The 14,205-nt window shown below is 43.0% G+C and overlaps 1 protein-coding gene across 4 annotated transcripts in view; it reads right to left on the reverse strand.

Annotated features, from left to right (window-relative positions):
• The window catches only part of MACROH2A1 (macroH2A.1 histone), an 80,143-nt gene that overhangs the window by 19,818 nt on the left and 46,120 nt on the right, over window positions 1-14,205 (reverse strand). For 2 of the 4 annotated variants that reach the window (XM_024125231.2, XM_024125247.2), the window contains exon 5: window positions 7,395-7,502. In XM_024125231.2, the coding sequence (XP_023980999.1) occupies window positions 7,395-7,502 (108 nt within the window). Of the gene's footprint in view, window positions 1-7,394; window positions 7,506-14,205 lie in introns of all 4 variants that reach the window. The other 2 variants (XM_024125241.1, XM_024125225.3) reach the window with 1 other exon arrangement.

Here is a 14,205-nt window from a genome sequence, read left to right on the forward strand (position 1 = left end):
ACAGAGACGTGAGCCTTGGGATACAGAAGAAGGGCAGTGGACACTCCAGGTGCACTGGGCACAAAGGGGAAGAGGGAGTCACTGGCTAAACTGAATCCATGTCAAATGAAAGACTCAAATGCCACTCGGGATGCTAAAAAGAAGCAAGCTAGGCTGAGGGTCAGAACGTGTTTGCCTGGTGATGCCTGGGGCCAAAGGGAGGCATAAGCCATATCAGGCTGGTGGATCCACTTCCCTTGAAAAGAACTTGTGATCTGGGGGCCCAAGTACAGCAGCTATCAGGACCCAAAGTCAAGTACTCATCGCTGGGGTAGGGTGGGGTGGTATATGTGACTGTCCCCTTCTTTGAGCACTGGAGTGGTACGGAAGTCCTAGCTGGTTTGGGCAAACCCTTGGTAGCTCTACCATTCTCTTCCAAGTGGTCATGGGTCTTTGAGGCTGTCCCCATCACCGTGACTACTAGCTGGCTGGCTCCTGTGCCCTGCTCAGGGGTGGTGAGAAGCAAGAATGGCCTGTTACTTAGTAACATCTAATTTTACATGCCTGTTAGTCATGTAATACTGAAGTTCTGGCCAAACCCAGGAAGAGACACAGCAGTTCTCCAGCAAGACAGTGTATCTTTTAAACTGTTCACGTTGTTGGTGAGGCTACTCTGAGGCCCAAGGGGTAGAGCATTTTCTTTGAGTGAGTTTTATGAGTACCCTACCGCCTGAGTCTTTGTAAAGAACCACTGAATGTCCTCCCTCCCCACTGTTATTCTGGTGCCATGGCAACCCGCAGTTTGAGAGGAATCCTAAGTTCTAGACTGGCTGTCAGAGGGCAGGGGGAATTAGCTGGCCCAGGATCCCCCACTTCCTGTTCTTAGGTCCAAGCGCCTGCAGCTCAGCACTCACACTCTCTCAGGGAAGATGGCTATTCTTCAGTGACAGACATTCCTACCAGATGCAGCAGAGGAGCGGATGACCAAGACCAACTGCAATCCCAGCTTGGGGAGCTGACCGCACCCTCAGGGCCCAGCAGGGCAGGCGCTTAGTCCAGGCGCTCGCTCCCAGGAGAGGGCTGTGTGCAGACACTCGGCTGGGAAGCTCTTGGCAACTGAGCTCCAAGTCCCTGAATTTCTGGGGCCAAACATTTTGTTGAAAACAAAACCAAACAAAAAACCTGACGTGCTATAAGCAGTAGAAATATAAACCCACATTTCTGATTCCCAGACGCAATCAGCAGATTCTCAAAAAAGGGACCTGCTTAGACTGAAAGTTGTGGAAATGAATTTGGTCTTATGGCCAGGGGAAGGACTCTGGCTAGGCCCTGCTACAGTGTAGTACGCCTCATTTTTAGTTAGGGCTCGAAGAGAGAAGAGGTACAAGCTCTCTCCACTTGGCCTTTCTGAGGTATGGTTCCCAGCACTGCAGGGTAATTAGGGGCCAGGCACTGGCATTCCTGAAGCTGAAAGAAGCCCACTGGGGTGCCCTCACACAGTGAAGCTCTCAGAGCACAGGTCCTGGTGCCAGGACAGAGGCACAGAAGAGACAGCATCAGGGAGAGGGTGCTAATGGTGTTGGCTCAGGGGGAAGGGGTGTGCGTGGGCACACAATGGGGGGGCCGGGGTCTCAGAGTAAGGCAAGTGAAGGTTTAGGGTTCAGGACAAGGGTGAAGGGTTTGATTATGGTATCACGTAAGTACTGCGTATGACTTCAAGCAAATGCTGTTTATAAAAACTCAAATTAAGCCAGTACTCCCTGCTCCCCACCAAAAATAAAAACCCACACTGGGTGAAGCAGCAGGAGATTGTTGGGGGAGGAAGGAAAAGGAGAAAAAAGGGAAAAGAACACTTCACTTGGTGTTATGAATGAATACACTTTAAAGATATCTAGGAGATTCCTTTTTTGTTTGTTTAAAAACCATACATGTTTAAATTTTTAAACTTCATAATATTTTTTTCTAACTGTATAGACACTTCTGGATTTGTATTCAGAAATGTCTCTCCGGAAAATCAGCTACTGCCATGGGCTCTGATTTAACTAGCCGGGGAGACCCTGGTAGACTGTCTCTGCCTCTGCCTGGAGAGCACTCCTCCTGCTCTTTAGGGCTTTCTGGGGGAAAGTGCGGGGCTTTGTGGCCTTGCTGAAGCGAGGGAGTGGCTGCAACAGAATTCCCAGTTGACTCGGGGCTCATCACCTCCCTCTGAGCAGAAGCAGCCCCGCTCTGGGAAGCACTGAATCCTGCACGTCAGGGAGCCACTGCCACCAGCATGGAGAAGCCCCAGCTAACCAAGTGCAGTTTCACTCTCACCCACATCATGCTCTGCTGGGTACCAGGCTCAGCAGAAGTCCTCAGGGTGAGGGGCTGAGCCACAAAACAGGACTGCTATTAAAAATGTACAATTATAGAGGACTATAAAGCATGTGCTTGGGGGATGGGGGCAGTCTGTGTTTGTGTGTTTGGCAGAGGAATGGGGAGGGGAGAGGACAAATTGCTTCAGGCACTTTGGAAAGACAGATGGGCAATCATCTTGGCTTGGGCAGGCTGGACCAGGGGGCAGAAGCCAACAGTGATCTGATCATCTGGTCATGAAACAAGAACAGAAGCTCCCCTGGACAGGAGAAGGATGAGCAGAGGCCACGTATACACATGCCTGAAAAGGATCTCACTGTGCAGAGGACACACGCCAACAGGCCTGGCAGGCCCAGGATAGATGCCCAGTCCTAGGAGGTCCCAGGCCCCCCTAAGCCCACCCAGGTTCAAATTCACCTGGGCCTCTTAGCCAAAGGGGCCCACAGCTGTCTGAAGCACATGGCAGAGCAGGGGTATTTGTGGGCTGGGAAATCAGATTTCTGGGAAACTGTGAAAATTCCCAAGTTTAGTCTGATTTTCTGGGAGGGAGGAGGGTCATTAATGATTTCAGAATGTGAATAAGGTGACTACTTCCTTGTCTTAACCTTGGGAAAGATGGAAAACTAAGTTTTAAACCACAGAATGGTGAATTTAAAGTATCTGTGAAGATTGCTGGCCACTGGAGAGAGTGCCAGTTATAGAGCAGAAAGGGGGTCCCACTTGGCTGCAGGGTTGGGGGAAGGGGACTGAGCTAAGTGTCCTTCAAGATCTCTTCCACCACGGCGACCTGATGATGCTCATGTCAGTGGGCTCTGCTGGAGCCAGCCTCTGATGTCTACAGTACCCAGTCTCCCCTCGAGGGGTTATGCCCAGTTAACCCTTGTTGTCTACTCCTGATGTGAACTCATTAGGCTACAAGCTCCTTGAAGGCAGAGTGCAGGCTGCCTCCTGCCCAAGGGCCATCCAATGCCTAAGACAGCGCTCGGGTTTCTGTAGGCCCACAAACAGCTGGAACTGAATGTCAAACATCCAGACACAACTTTAAGATGAAGTGAACAAACCGCTTCCCTGAAAGCAGGGCTAACGGGAAGGCCAGAGCTCAGGAACCGGGCCCTTGGCCTGGCTGGGACCTGAGGTGGCTCAAAGCTAACCTGACTATCTTGGAAGGGAGGACGGCACCCACCACTGAGAGCAGGTCGGGAGGCAGCCTGCCCATGATAAGGAAGGAGCCGGTGGCTTGGGGCTACTGGATGGACATCTGGGCTGCCTTGACATGACCTCCTTGGCTACAGGAAATAGTACAATCCTTTTTTTTTTTTTTTTTAACCTATGTGATCAGAAATTCAATTTTAGGAAATAAACATGATTATTAAAGATTATCTGAGTGACTTGTTAAGTCTAGCCTGTCACTGTCCAGACTAGCCTGTTCCTATCTCATTCCCTCAAAATGGACAAGGAAGACTTCTTTCCCTGTGCCCACCACATGAAGTGCAACGCTTTTCCTGTCCCCAGGGTCCACTTTAACTAAGGAGGATGGAGAGGTGAGGTCTTCCACAGAACTGTTTCCACTTCCTCATGGATCACCATGTGTTCCCTGTGGCCTGCTCCCGGGCCCATTCCTGCCCTGGCCTCTGGGGTGGAGGGACTCCTTCCTCTGTGCTACGCTGCCAGCCTGCACGCATCCCCGGCCTGAATTCCCCCAGAGGCCTCAGGCCTGGAGGTGGCATCTGGTGGGTTTCGGGCTAGAATGTGCCACACAAAGACAAGGACCCCTGTGCGCACTGCTGGAGGCCCAGAAGCATGGCTTCATCAGCGTCCTAAACTGTCTCAGAAGCCAGTCTCAGCCATAGGGTGGAAGAGGGTGGTGGGCCTTTCCTCCTCATTCCTGCTTCAAGAGCTCCCTCTCTCTTTACTGTTCCCCAGCCCCCAGGACTAGGGTGTCTGGATCTGAGGAAGAAAACCCACGGTACCTACCCCTGCCTCTAGTGGCCCACAGGGCTGTGGCTGCAATCCTGATAGTTGGGGAGGCACACACGCATGCCCTCCTGACACTGCTTTCCCAACTGCTTCTAATAATACAGACTCTTCCAAGGAAGCCTACCTCACTTACTACCACTGACACAGATTTATAGAAATACACATTGGAAGTACTTTTTTTTGGACATTAAGCTTTTTAAATCTCTGAGAAGAAGCTGAGAATCTCCCCTGAACCACAAAGCAAACACATTTAGTCGATTCAGATTCACAGCACTGTTTCCCTTTTGAAAACAATTCAACAATGTGTGTGAATACTGGGTAAAATCAGAGAGCAATGAGGGTGGTTACTCCTGAGACATCAGTATGTGAAATACATTATCATCAACAACAATTAGATCCCAGGCTCCTAAGCCCTGGGCCAGCTTCTCCTGCAAGTAGCTTAGCAACTGTGCCTTTTAGGGCTGTAGTGAGCACAGTATCACCTTTCTGACCTCAGCTTGCTTTGCACCATTCCAGCATTGGTTTCACTGTCACAGGTGGAAAGTAAGACTCATAGAACACAGGGCACCATACAGTCACCATGGTAAAGTACCCTTTCTGAAACACTTCCTAAAATCCAAGTCAAAATTAATGTCTGTAATAATGACATTTTAGAATGTGCTTTGTGTAAAAATTCCTATGTGTCAGTTTGACCACTCTGGCCCCTTTTGCACTAAATGCCATGACTTTCACTCGACAGTAAAAACTATTTATAAAGGGCCAGAAAGTCCTGCTTCAAAATAACGCTCTCAACTATGAACACTTACTCCACTCCCTCTCATGCTGCAGGCACAGGGTTCCAGAAAGGGTTGCTAGGACACTAGCTTCTAACAGGGTGCCCAGGCTGACTTGAGATGATGCTTTATTCTGTGACACCACTTTTGGGGAGACACCGTTTACTCTGCTAAAGGGCACCTGCAGGGCTGGATTTGGGGGTAGCTCATCCTGGATGTGTGTGTCCTGGGTCATTAAGCTGGAAGCAAAGGGCAGCCTTGTGGTAGTTGGGGGTTCTGTTCTCACCACTCACACCTGACTGTGTGATACGGGAAAGAAGGCAGGCGTTCTTTCTGGCTCTGCACTCAGCCCCTTCTCTCACAGCTGACCATGTTACACTGGGCTCCAGTTCAACTAGTCCCTTCAGGCTCTCCCTCCAAAAGTCAAGATATCAAAAAGCCACATTAGTTTCGCTGTCAAGCCTCCATCTTCCATTTTCCTCTACTTCCTAAATATCAGATAACATGCCTGTAAATGACTATAGAGTATCAGTGCTTCTCCATAGCTTTTTGGACTCTCCCTCCCCAACCGTGAGTGGAGTATAGTCAGTATTAGCTGGATTTGTACTTTCTGGTACTTTCCTGCCTGTGGTGCCTGGTCCTGAGGCCTGAGACCAGGCTGTACCCCAAATGGAGGAGATGGCACTGCTTGGTTGCAGAGGAGCTAGCAATGTGTCTGCAGTCTTTGTTGCCTCCCTTCCCCTTCCAGGGCTTGTATGCAGCAGACAAGGCCCTGATCCCAAGGTCAAGAAGGGCAAGAAGGGCATCTCCATTTGTACATGGACATTTGTATGGCTGAGTACGGCTATTCTGGAAATCCAGCAAGGGGGTGTGAGGAGTTCTGATTTGATGCTGGCTTTGGGGTAACCAGCAGGAGAGAGCAAGAAGAACACAGGGAAGGGAGAGGCCAGGGTCAGGGCACGCAAGAGTGGGGTACGGGAAGGAGTGAGGGAGAGGGTGGACCCAGGCATTGAACTGTTCTACCTGCTTAACAGGTTTCCAAGTCCCGGCTAATTGTCAGCATTAGGGATCTGAAGCACACTGGAGCTAGTCCTAAATCGCAGAGCTTTTTCGCACTTTAGTTCAAACCAAAGCAATTTGGATGACAGGTCACATTAACTTTCAATATATTACCCAAAGGACAGGTTAAAGGGTGTGAAAGTAAACCCAGGTGGTTGCCTTCACTGCTGAGCTGAAATTTTATAAATAAAAAATATTTTAAACAAAAACTTTCAAAGCCCCAGACCTTAAGATGACAGATAGTGCTGCTTATTTTTTCCTTTGAAAAATGCATACAAAATACAGATAATGGTTATAAAATGTACACTGTAATGGTTATTTGCTGGAACACAGAGTCCACCACAGGAATTGCACCGTGAGAGCCTGAGTGCAATTAGTGACAGGAAGAGGGAGGGGAGAAGGAGCACTTGCAATGACATGAGCAGCAGGACTGTGTCACTGAGATGCAAAAGAAAACGGACAGTGAGGTTTGAAAAATGATGCAGCTTCAGAACCAAGTTGTTCACCACATGCAAACTAAACGCAATGTACATGGAAGCTCAAATCCATGCCTTTAATTTTTTTTAATGTAGGATAAAAAAAATTCAGAAAAGTAATTCCCACTCTCTCTCCACCCCCTTTTTTGGTGTTAACAGAGAAATATGAACTCTCATCCTCAGGTCTTAAAAGCCTTTGCATCATTTTTATTTTCAACAAAAGTGAATCATTTGTTACAAAACCATGGCGTCCTGGCAAATTTGCATCACTGGGGCGGCTGAAAACATATTGCCCACGGTTAAAACAAACAAACGACTGGCTTGAGGAGTCCTCAGGTGGCACAGTGTGTCTAGCAACAATCCCACCCCCTGGATCAAGGTTCCACCTTCTGTGCCCACCAGAACACCTGGGCTGCCTGCTAGATCTTTCCCTTTCCAGGACCCAGTTTTGACTTCCAGCTGCTTTTCTGGACAGGACTACAAGATGACCAGGTCATCCCATATACACAGCTCCTTCCGCAGACTAAGCCCAGGGTGTCCCGACCCCCACAGGAGCTGCTGTCCCTTTTTTTAACCACCATCTCCTCTCCCCGCCTGCCAGTCTCCCCTCAGCACCCTGTCCAGCCCTTCCTGAGTCCTCTCCTAAAGCCGCCCCAGGCCCCACTCTCTCCTCCAGCCCATGAGGCCAGAAGTGGTCCTCAGTCAGCCTTCCTGCTGGTGGAGGCACCCATCTGTCCCAGGGCCCGCGAGCAGACCGGGGCCCGCGTTTGCCTACCTTCTGGCCGAGGAAGAGGCTCTTGGTGGAGAGCACAGTGAAGCCATCGGCGGGTGTGCCCTCGGTCGTGCTGTCAGCGCTGGCTGCCTTGCTGACTTCTCCCTGCTTCTTCTTGCACAAACAGAAGAGTCAGTATGAGGCCTGCACAGATGGAGACCACGTGAATCTGGGCTTTTCTAACAGGCATGTGAATGCCCATAATACTCAAGAGAAAAAAGGAAACTAAACCACTACTAGTTCTCAGCATTTTTCAAAGTGGGGGCTGCAGGCTTATTTTGAAGTCCAAGAGTAAAGAGTGCTAAACTGTATTTTCATCACCTTTATAATCTTAAAAAAAGAGCTACCTAAAGGCAAAACTTCACAGTGATAATTTAGAACAGAACCACTTGCATAACTTTAGACCAAGTAAATGTCTCTTAATTCAGGGTCTTCACTTTCTAGATGCCTGTACAGTATTCACGTCTGAGGGGGAAAACCAAACTGCTCTGGATCCTTAGTTCTCAAAGAGCCAAAAATCAGACCAAGGATCATCACCCTCCAACCCTCCGAGCCCAGGAGATAAGACTCTCTCACCCTCTTTCATTAAGACCCGCCTTGAAGAAGGATCCATATGGGGGCTGTTGGTGAGCCTATCTGTCCCCCTGAGATGCCCCACCCCCGTGCAGTGAGCATGGATCTTGGCAGGCTCTTGGGCCTCTTTCCAGCATCATTCAGACTGAAGTATATGTCCTCTGGGGTTTCCAAGAGCCTTGCAAAGGTATGTTGTGTAGAGAGGTATGATTACTTTCCAGATCCTCTGCTGACTAATGTACTTCTTCCTGAAGTGGATCTGCCCTAAGAGTGATCTATGCTTGCAATCAAGGTTTCATGCTGGGTCTCCCTTCACAACCATTTCTCCCACTTCCCAAGAGTGAATATTAGCACCACCCTTCAAGTAGGGATACATGTCTTTCTCAGTCTTTTATTTCTGTCAAGAACAAGGCTTGTATTAGAAATGGATATTTTGGCTCATTTGGGGATTTTTTGCATTCAGATATATTGCTGAGTGAGAAAAGTGGGCACAATAGCAATTTTTGTTTAGGTACTTTTTCCTTCCCCCAATTATTATCAAAAAGGACATTACTCCTGAGGATGGTTCAGTGGGAGCAAATCAACAAAGTATGGGGTGAGAAATATTATAAAATATATAAAATATGATAAATGGCCACGGCTTCCTGAAGGAAGGATCTGGACAGAAAACTCAGGGCAAGGCCCGTGCCCTATCCATTTTCCCTTTTAATACTCAAATTCATTAACATATTAATATTTTTACTTACACTGAAAAATAAGATCTAATTTTAATAAGTGCTTTAACAATAAGGACTGCTTTGGCATTTAGGTTATATGGCTAACCTGGAACGTTTCCCATTAATTAAATGAGCTAAATTTGATGCTCCAAGGTTTTGATAAAAATGGTAAGACAGAAAGCATTTTAACAAGAAACATGGTATTAGCAAAGATATAGTAAAATTATCACTATTTTGGTTTTCCTAACACTTCAAGTGTATCAGATTTGACAGGTATAATCAACAATTACATGGTAAGTCTTAGTAAAGCCTTTTTGATATACTTTCCAGGAAACAAGAAAAGCAAAGACGGGATGACAAATCCTTTCACAAGTCAGATGTTTCTAATTCTGTGCTTTCAACAAAACTGAAGAAATACCAAATTGAGTTAACAGCTGATAGACCATTAAAGAACAAATTGATGGAGTTTAGTTAACAGTAATGTACCAATGCGGGTTTCTTAGTTGTGATGAATGTACCAGGGTTATGGAAGATGTTAACAACAGGGAAACTGGGTGAGGGATATTCAGGAACTCTCTATATGGGCTTTGTAACTTCTGTAAATCTAAAACCATTCTAAAATAAAACATTTATTAAAACAAATTGATGACAGATTACTATGTGATTGTTGGCATGTAACTCAGAAAGAGTTCAGAGGATTGAGCAATGTTGCTATAACAAAATCCTTTCCAGTCCCATTTAATTACTTTTGTGAACAAGATTTCCCAGGCACTTATACCTATAAATAAAATATAGGATGATGACTCATTTTTACAATGAGCAACATTCATCTTAGGGTACTTGAGTTAACTGAAAAAACTATCTCCATGCATCCCATGACATGATACAGTTCCAAAAAAATTTTACTTTGTCCTTAATAGTTAGAATTAAAATGTGTCAAGTATTTCAGTTTGATCAACTGTGTATTATTAATAAATGTGATAACTATCCAATCCTGTGGAAACCATAACATTTAGTGCTTTTATGATCACAAGAAAATTTTTCAAAATGAATTTAAATTTATGTACATTATTTTTGTTGCACAAATCACTAACATACTACAAGCAAAAAAAAAAGTGTTCCATTAGGATAAAAATTTGTGGGGCAAGTGAAAGGAAAATAAGGGCTCAAAGGAGTAAAATTATATAAATTTTCCAACTGTTAAAAAAAGAGCCTGTTTGTGTATTTTGTGGTGTATCAAATCATCACAGTAAGTAGATTTCTTTGGATACATTTAAATGATGAAAGAGTTTTCCTTTTAAATTTCAATATGTATTATATATCAAAATTATACCCTTTGTAGTAGATATTTAAATTTATTATGAGAAGTTTAGCTGTCAAATTTTAGATGTATGAGCTATGAAGATTTTCAAAACTGCTTTAGGAAGTATGCAAGCAAAAAAGTTTTAAAGCCACTACTCTACCCAGTGAACACCATTCATACACGAGGTGCTCAGTAAATGCTTGGGAATGAAATGCAGTTGCTAAGTAGATAAATATTTAGTGCTTCTGCCCAAGGATACTTGGATTTTAAGAGGTCAGAAAGCCCTAAATGATAGAATTTCAGGCATCTGGGAATTGGAGCTGGTTTTACTGGGAGGAAGGGACCTGAAAGGCTCCCTGTGCCCCTGATACAAGTCAGCAGCTGCCTATGCAGCCAGGTTATAAAGCTTAACCTGTGATAATTAATACTGATAATTTTCAGCAATGATTCATTTGCATATGGTTACCTGCATTAAAGCTGTTGCCCCACATTGTAAATTGGTTCAGCCACTATGGAAAAACAGTATAGAGGTTCCTCAAAAAATAAAAGATAGAACTATCATGTGCTCCAGCAATTCCACTTCTGGGAATATATCCAAAGGAAATGAAAACACTATATTGAAGAGATATCTGCACCCCCATGTTCATAGCAGCATTATTTACAATAGCCCAGACATGGAAACAACTTAGGGCCCATCAACAGATGAATAAAGAAAATGTGATACACACACACACACACACACACACACACACACACACACACAATGGAATATTATTTAGCCATAAAAAGGAAGAAAATCCTGCCAGGAAGCTGAGAGTTCCAAATAAGATGAACGCAAACAAACCCATGCCAAGACACATTATCATTAAAGTGGCAAAAGTTAAAGACAAGGAGAGAATCTTTAAAACAGCAAGAGAAAACCTGTTACACACACACACACACACACACACACACACACACACACACACACACAAAAGACTATCAGCAGATTTTTCAGCAAAAATTTTGCAGGCCACAAGAGAGTGGCATGATTTTTCTAAATGCTAAAAGTAAAAAAAACTTCCCACCAAGAATACTCTACATGGCAAAACTGTCCTTCAGAAGTGAAGAATACAGAAAGAGTTCTCCAGACAAACAAAAGCTAAAGGAGTTCATCACCACTAAACTGGCCTTAAAAGAAATAATAAAGGGATTTCTTTAAGCTCAAAAGAAAGGGCACTAATTAGTAACAGGAAAACATATGAAAGTACAAGTACCTTTGTCACTGATAAAGGTAAGTATAAAGGTGGTAGATTAATCACTTATAAAGCTAGTATAAAGGTTAAAAGAGAAAAGTACTAAAAATAACTGTAACTACAATAATTAATTAAGGGCTATATACAAGATAAAGAGGTGTAAAATGTGATGTCAAAAACATAAAACATGGAGAGAAGAGTGAAAATATAGAGCTTTCGAATGGGATCAAACATGTTATCAATTTTAAAGACTGTTATAAATATAAGTTATTATATATAAACCTCATGATAAACACAAAGCAAAAGCCTAAAGTATATACACAAAAGAAAAAGGAATGTTAAGTGTACCACTAAAGAAAATCATCAAATCACAAAGGAAGAGAGCAAGAAAAGAAGAAAGGAACAGAGGAACTATTGGATTGGCCAAAAAGTGCCTTCGGTTTTTAAGTAAAAATAAAAGACACATTTTTCATTTTCACCAAGAACTTTATTGAACAACGTATTCAACCTTTTGTTCCACTACCCTCTGCCATTATTCAGGCAACTTCATAATTCCATCTTACCAAAACATTTTATCTTTTTTGAGCAAAGAACTGTTCCAGGTGCCTTTTACAGTCTTCCAGGGAACTGAAATTTTTTCCATTAAGAGATTTTTGTAAAGACTGAAATAAATGGAAATCTGAAGGTGCAATGTCTGGTGAATACAGTGGATGAATCAGAACTTCCCAGACAAGCTGTAACAGTTCTTGCCCAGTCATCAAAGAAGCATGAGGTCTTGAGTTATCCTGATGGAAGATTATGAGTTTTCTGATGACTAATTCTGGATGTTTTTCATCGAGTGATACTTTCAGTTGGTCTAACTGAGAGCAGTACTTGCTGGAATTAATTGTCTGGTTTTCCAGAAGGAGCTCATAGTAGAGGACTCCCTTCCAATGCCACCATATACACACCACCACCTTCTCTGTATGAAGACTGACCTTTGGTGGGTTGGTGGTGGTCCATTTCGCTTGCGCCATGATCTCTTCTGCTCCACATTATTATACAGTATCCACTTTTCATCAACCATCACAATTTGTTTTGAAAACGGAACGTTTTCATTACATTTAAGTAGAGAATCACATGGGGAAATATGGTCAAGAAGGTTTCTTTTTGCCTACCTTATGTAGAACCCAAACATCAAAGTGATTAACATAACCAAGCTAGTGCAAATGATTTTCAACTCTTGATTTGGATATTTTGAGTATGTCCAGTATCTCCAGCATGGTATAATGTTGATTTTTCTCAATTAATGTCTCGATTTGATTGCTATCAACTTCAACTGGTCTACCCGACCGTGGAGCCTCGTCCAGGGAGAAATCTCCAGCACGAAACTAAGCAAACCACTTTTGACACATTTGATCAGTCACAGCACCTTCTCCGTACACTGCACAAATCTTTTTTTGCGTTTCAGTTGCATTTTTACCTTTCTTGAAATAATAAAGCATAATATGCCTAAAAGGTTGTTTTTTCTTCCATCTTCAGTATTAAAAAGGCTACACAAAAATTCACCAATTTTGATGTCTTTTATAAAATGCATGCTGATATGACAGCTGTCACAATACAATCTAACAAAATTTTTTCAAATGAAGTTAAAGACAACTAAGTGCTACTAGAACCATCTTATGGAAAAAACCAAGTGAACCTTTTGGCCAACCCAATACAAAACAGCCAAAAAACAATTAACAAAAATGGGAATAAATGCATACCTATCAATAGTTACTTTAAATGTAAATGCACTAAATTCTCCAATCAAAAGACACTGAGTGGCTGAGTGGATAAGTACATAACACCCATCTATATGCTGCCTACATGAGACATGCTTCAGGTGTAGGGATATACACAGACTGAAAGTAAAGGGATGGAAGAACATTTTCCATGCAAATAAAAACCAAAAGAAAGCTGAGGTAGCTATACTTATATCAGACAAAATAGACTTTAAAACAATGACTGCAATGACAATGAATGTCATTACATAATCATAAAGGAGTCAATCCAACAAGAGGATATAATAATTGTAAATATTTATGCACCCAACACAGGAGCAAATAAATATATAAAGCGAATATTAACAGACCTAAAAGAGAAACAGACAGCAACACAATAATAACAGGGGACATTAATACCCCACTTTCATCCATGGAGAGATCTTCCTTACAGAAAATCAATAAGAAAACACTGGCCTTAAACGACATGTTAAACCAGATGGATTTAAAAAATATACACAGCATATTCCACCCAAATTAACAGAATACACATTCCTCTCAAGTACACATGTAACATTTTCCAGGATAGACCACATGATAGGCCACAAAACAAGCGCTAATGAATGTAAGAAATCATGTCAAGTATCTTTTCTAACCACAGTGGCATGAAACTAGAAATCAATTACAAGAAGGAAACTGGAAAAATCACAAATATATGAAGATTAAACAACATGCTACTAAACAACCAATAGGAAAGATTACTTATCTTTAGTTTATCTATTAGTTTCATTTACCTTTTCTATTGTCCTTTTAGTCTCTATTTCATTCATTTCTGCTCTGGCCTTTGTTATTTCCTTCCTTCTGCCAACTCTGGGCTTCATTTGTTCTTTTCCTAGTTCCTTCAGGTTATGTTTTTTTATTTGAGATTTAAAAAAAATTTTGATGTAGGCATTTATTGTTATAAATTTGCCCCTTAGAACTGCTTTTGGTGCATGTCATAAGTTTTGGTAAGTTGTAGTTCCATCTTCACTTGTCTGAAGGTTTAAAAAAATTATTTTTCCTCTTTTCCTCTAGCCACAGCAATTAGGCAAGAAAAAGAAAAGGCATCCAAAACAGAAAGAAAGAAGTAAAACTGTCACTATTTGAACATGACATGATATTATACCCAGAAAACTCTAAAAACTCCACCAAAAAAAATTGTTAGAATAAATGAATTCAGTAAAGTTGCAGGACACAAAATCATCA

This window comes from Physeter macrocephalus, chromosome 8, assembly GCF_002837175.3.
Source record: "Physeter macrocephalus isolate SW-GA chromosome 8, ASM283717v5, whole genome shotgun sequence".
Lineage (NCBI taxonomy): Eukaryota > Metazoa > Chordata > Mammalia > Artiodactyla > Physeteridae > Physeter > Physeter macrocephalus.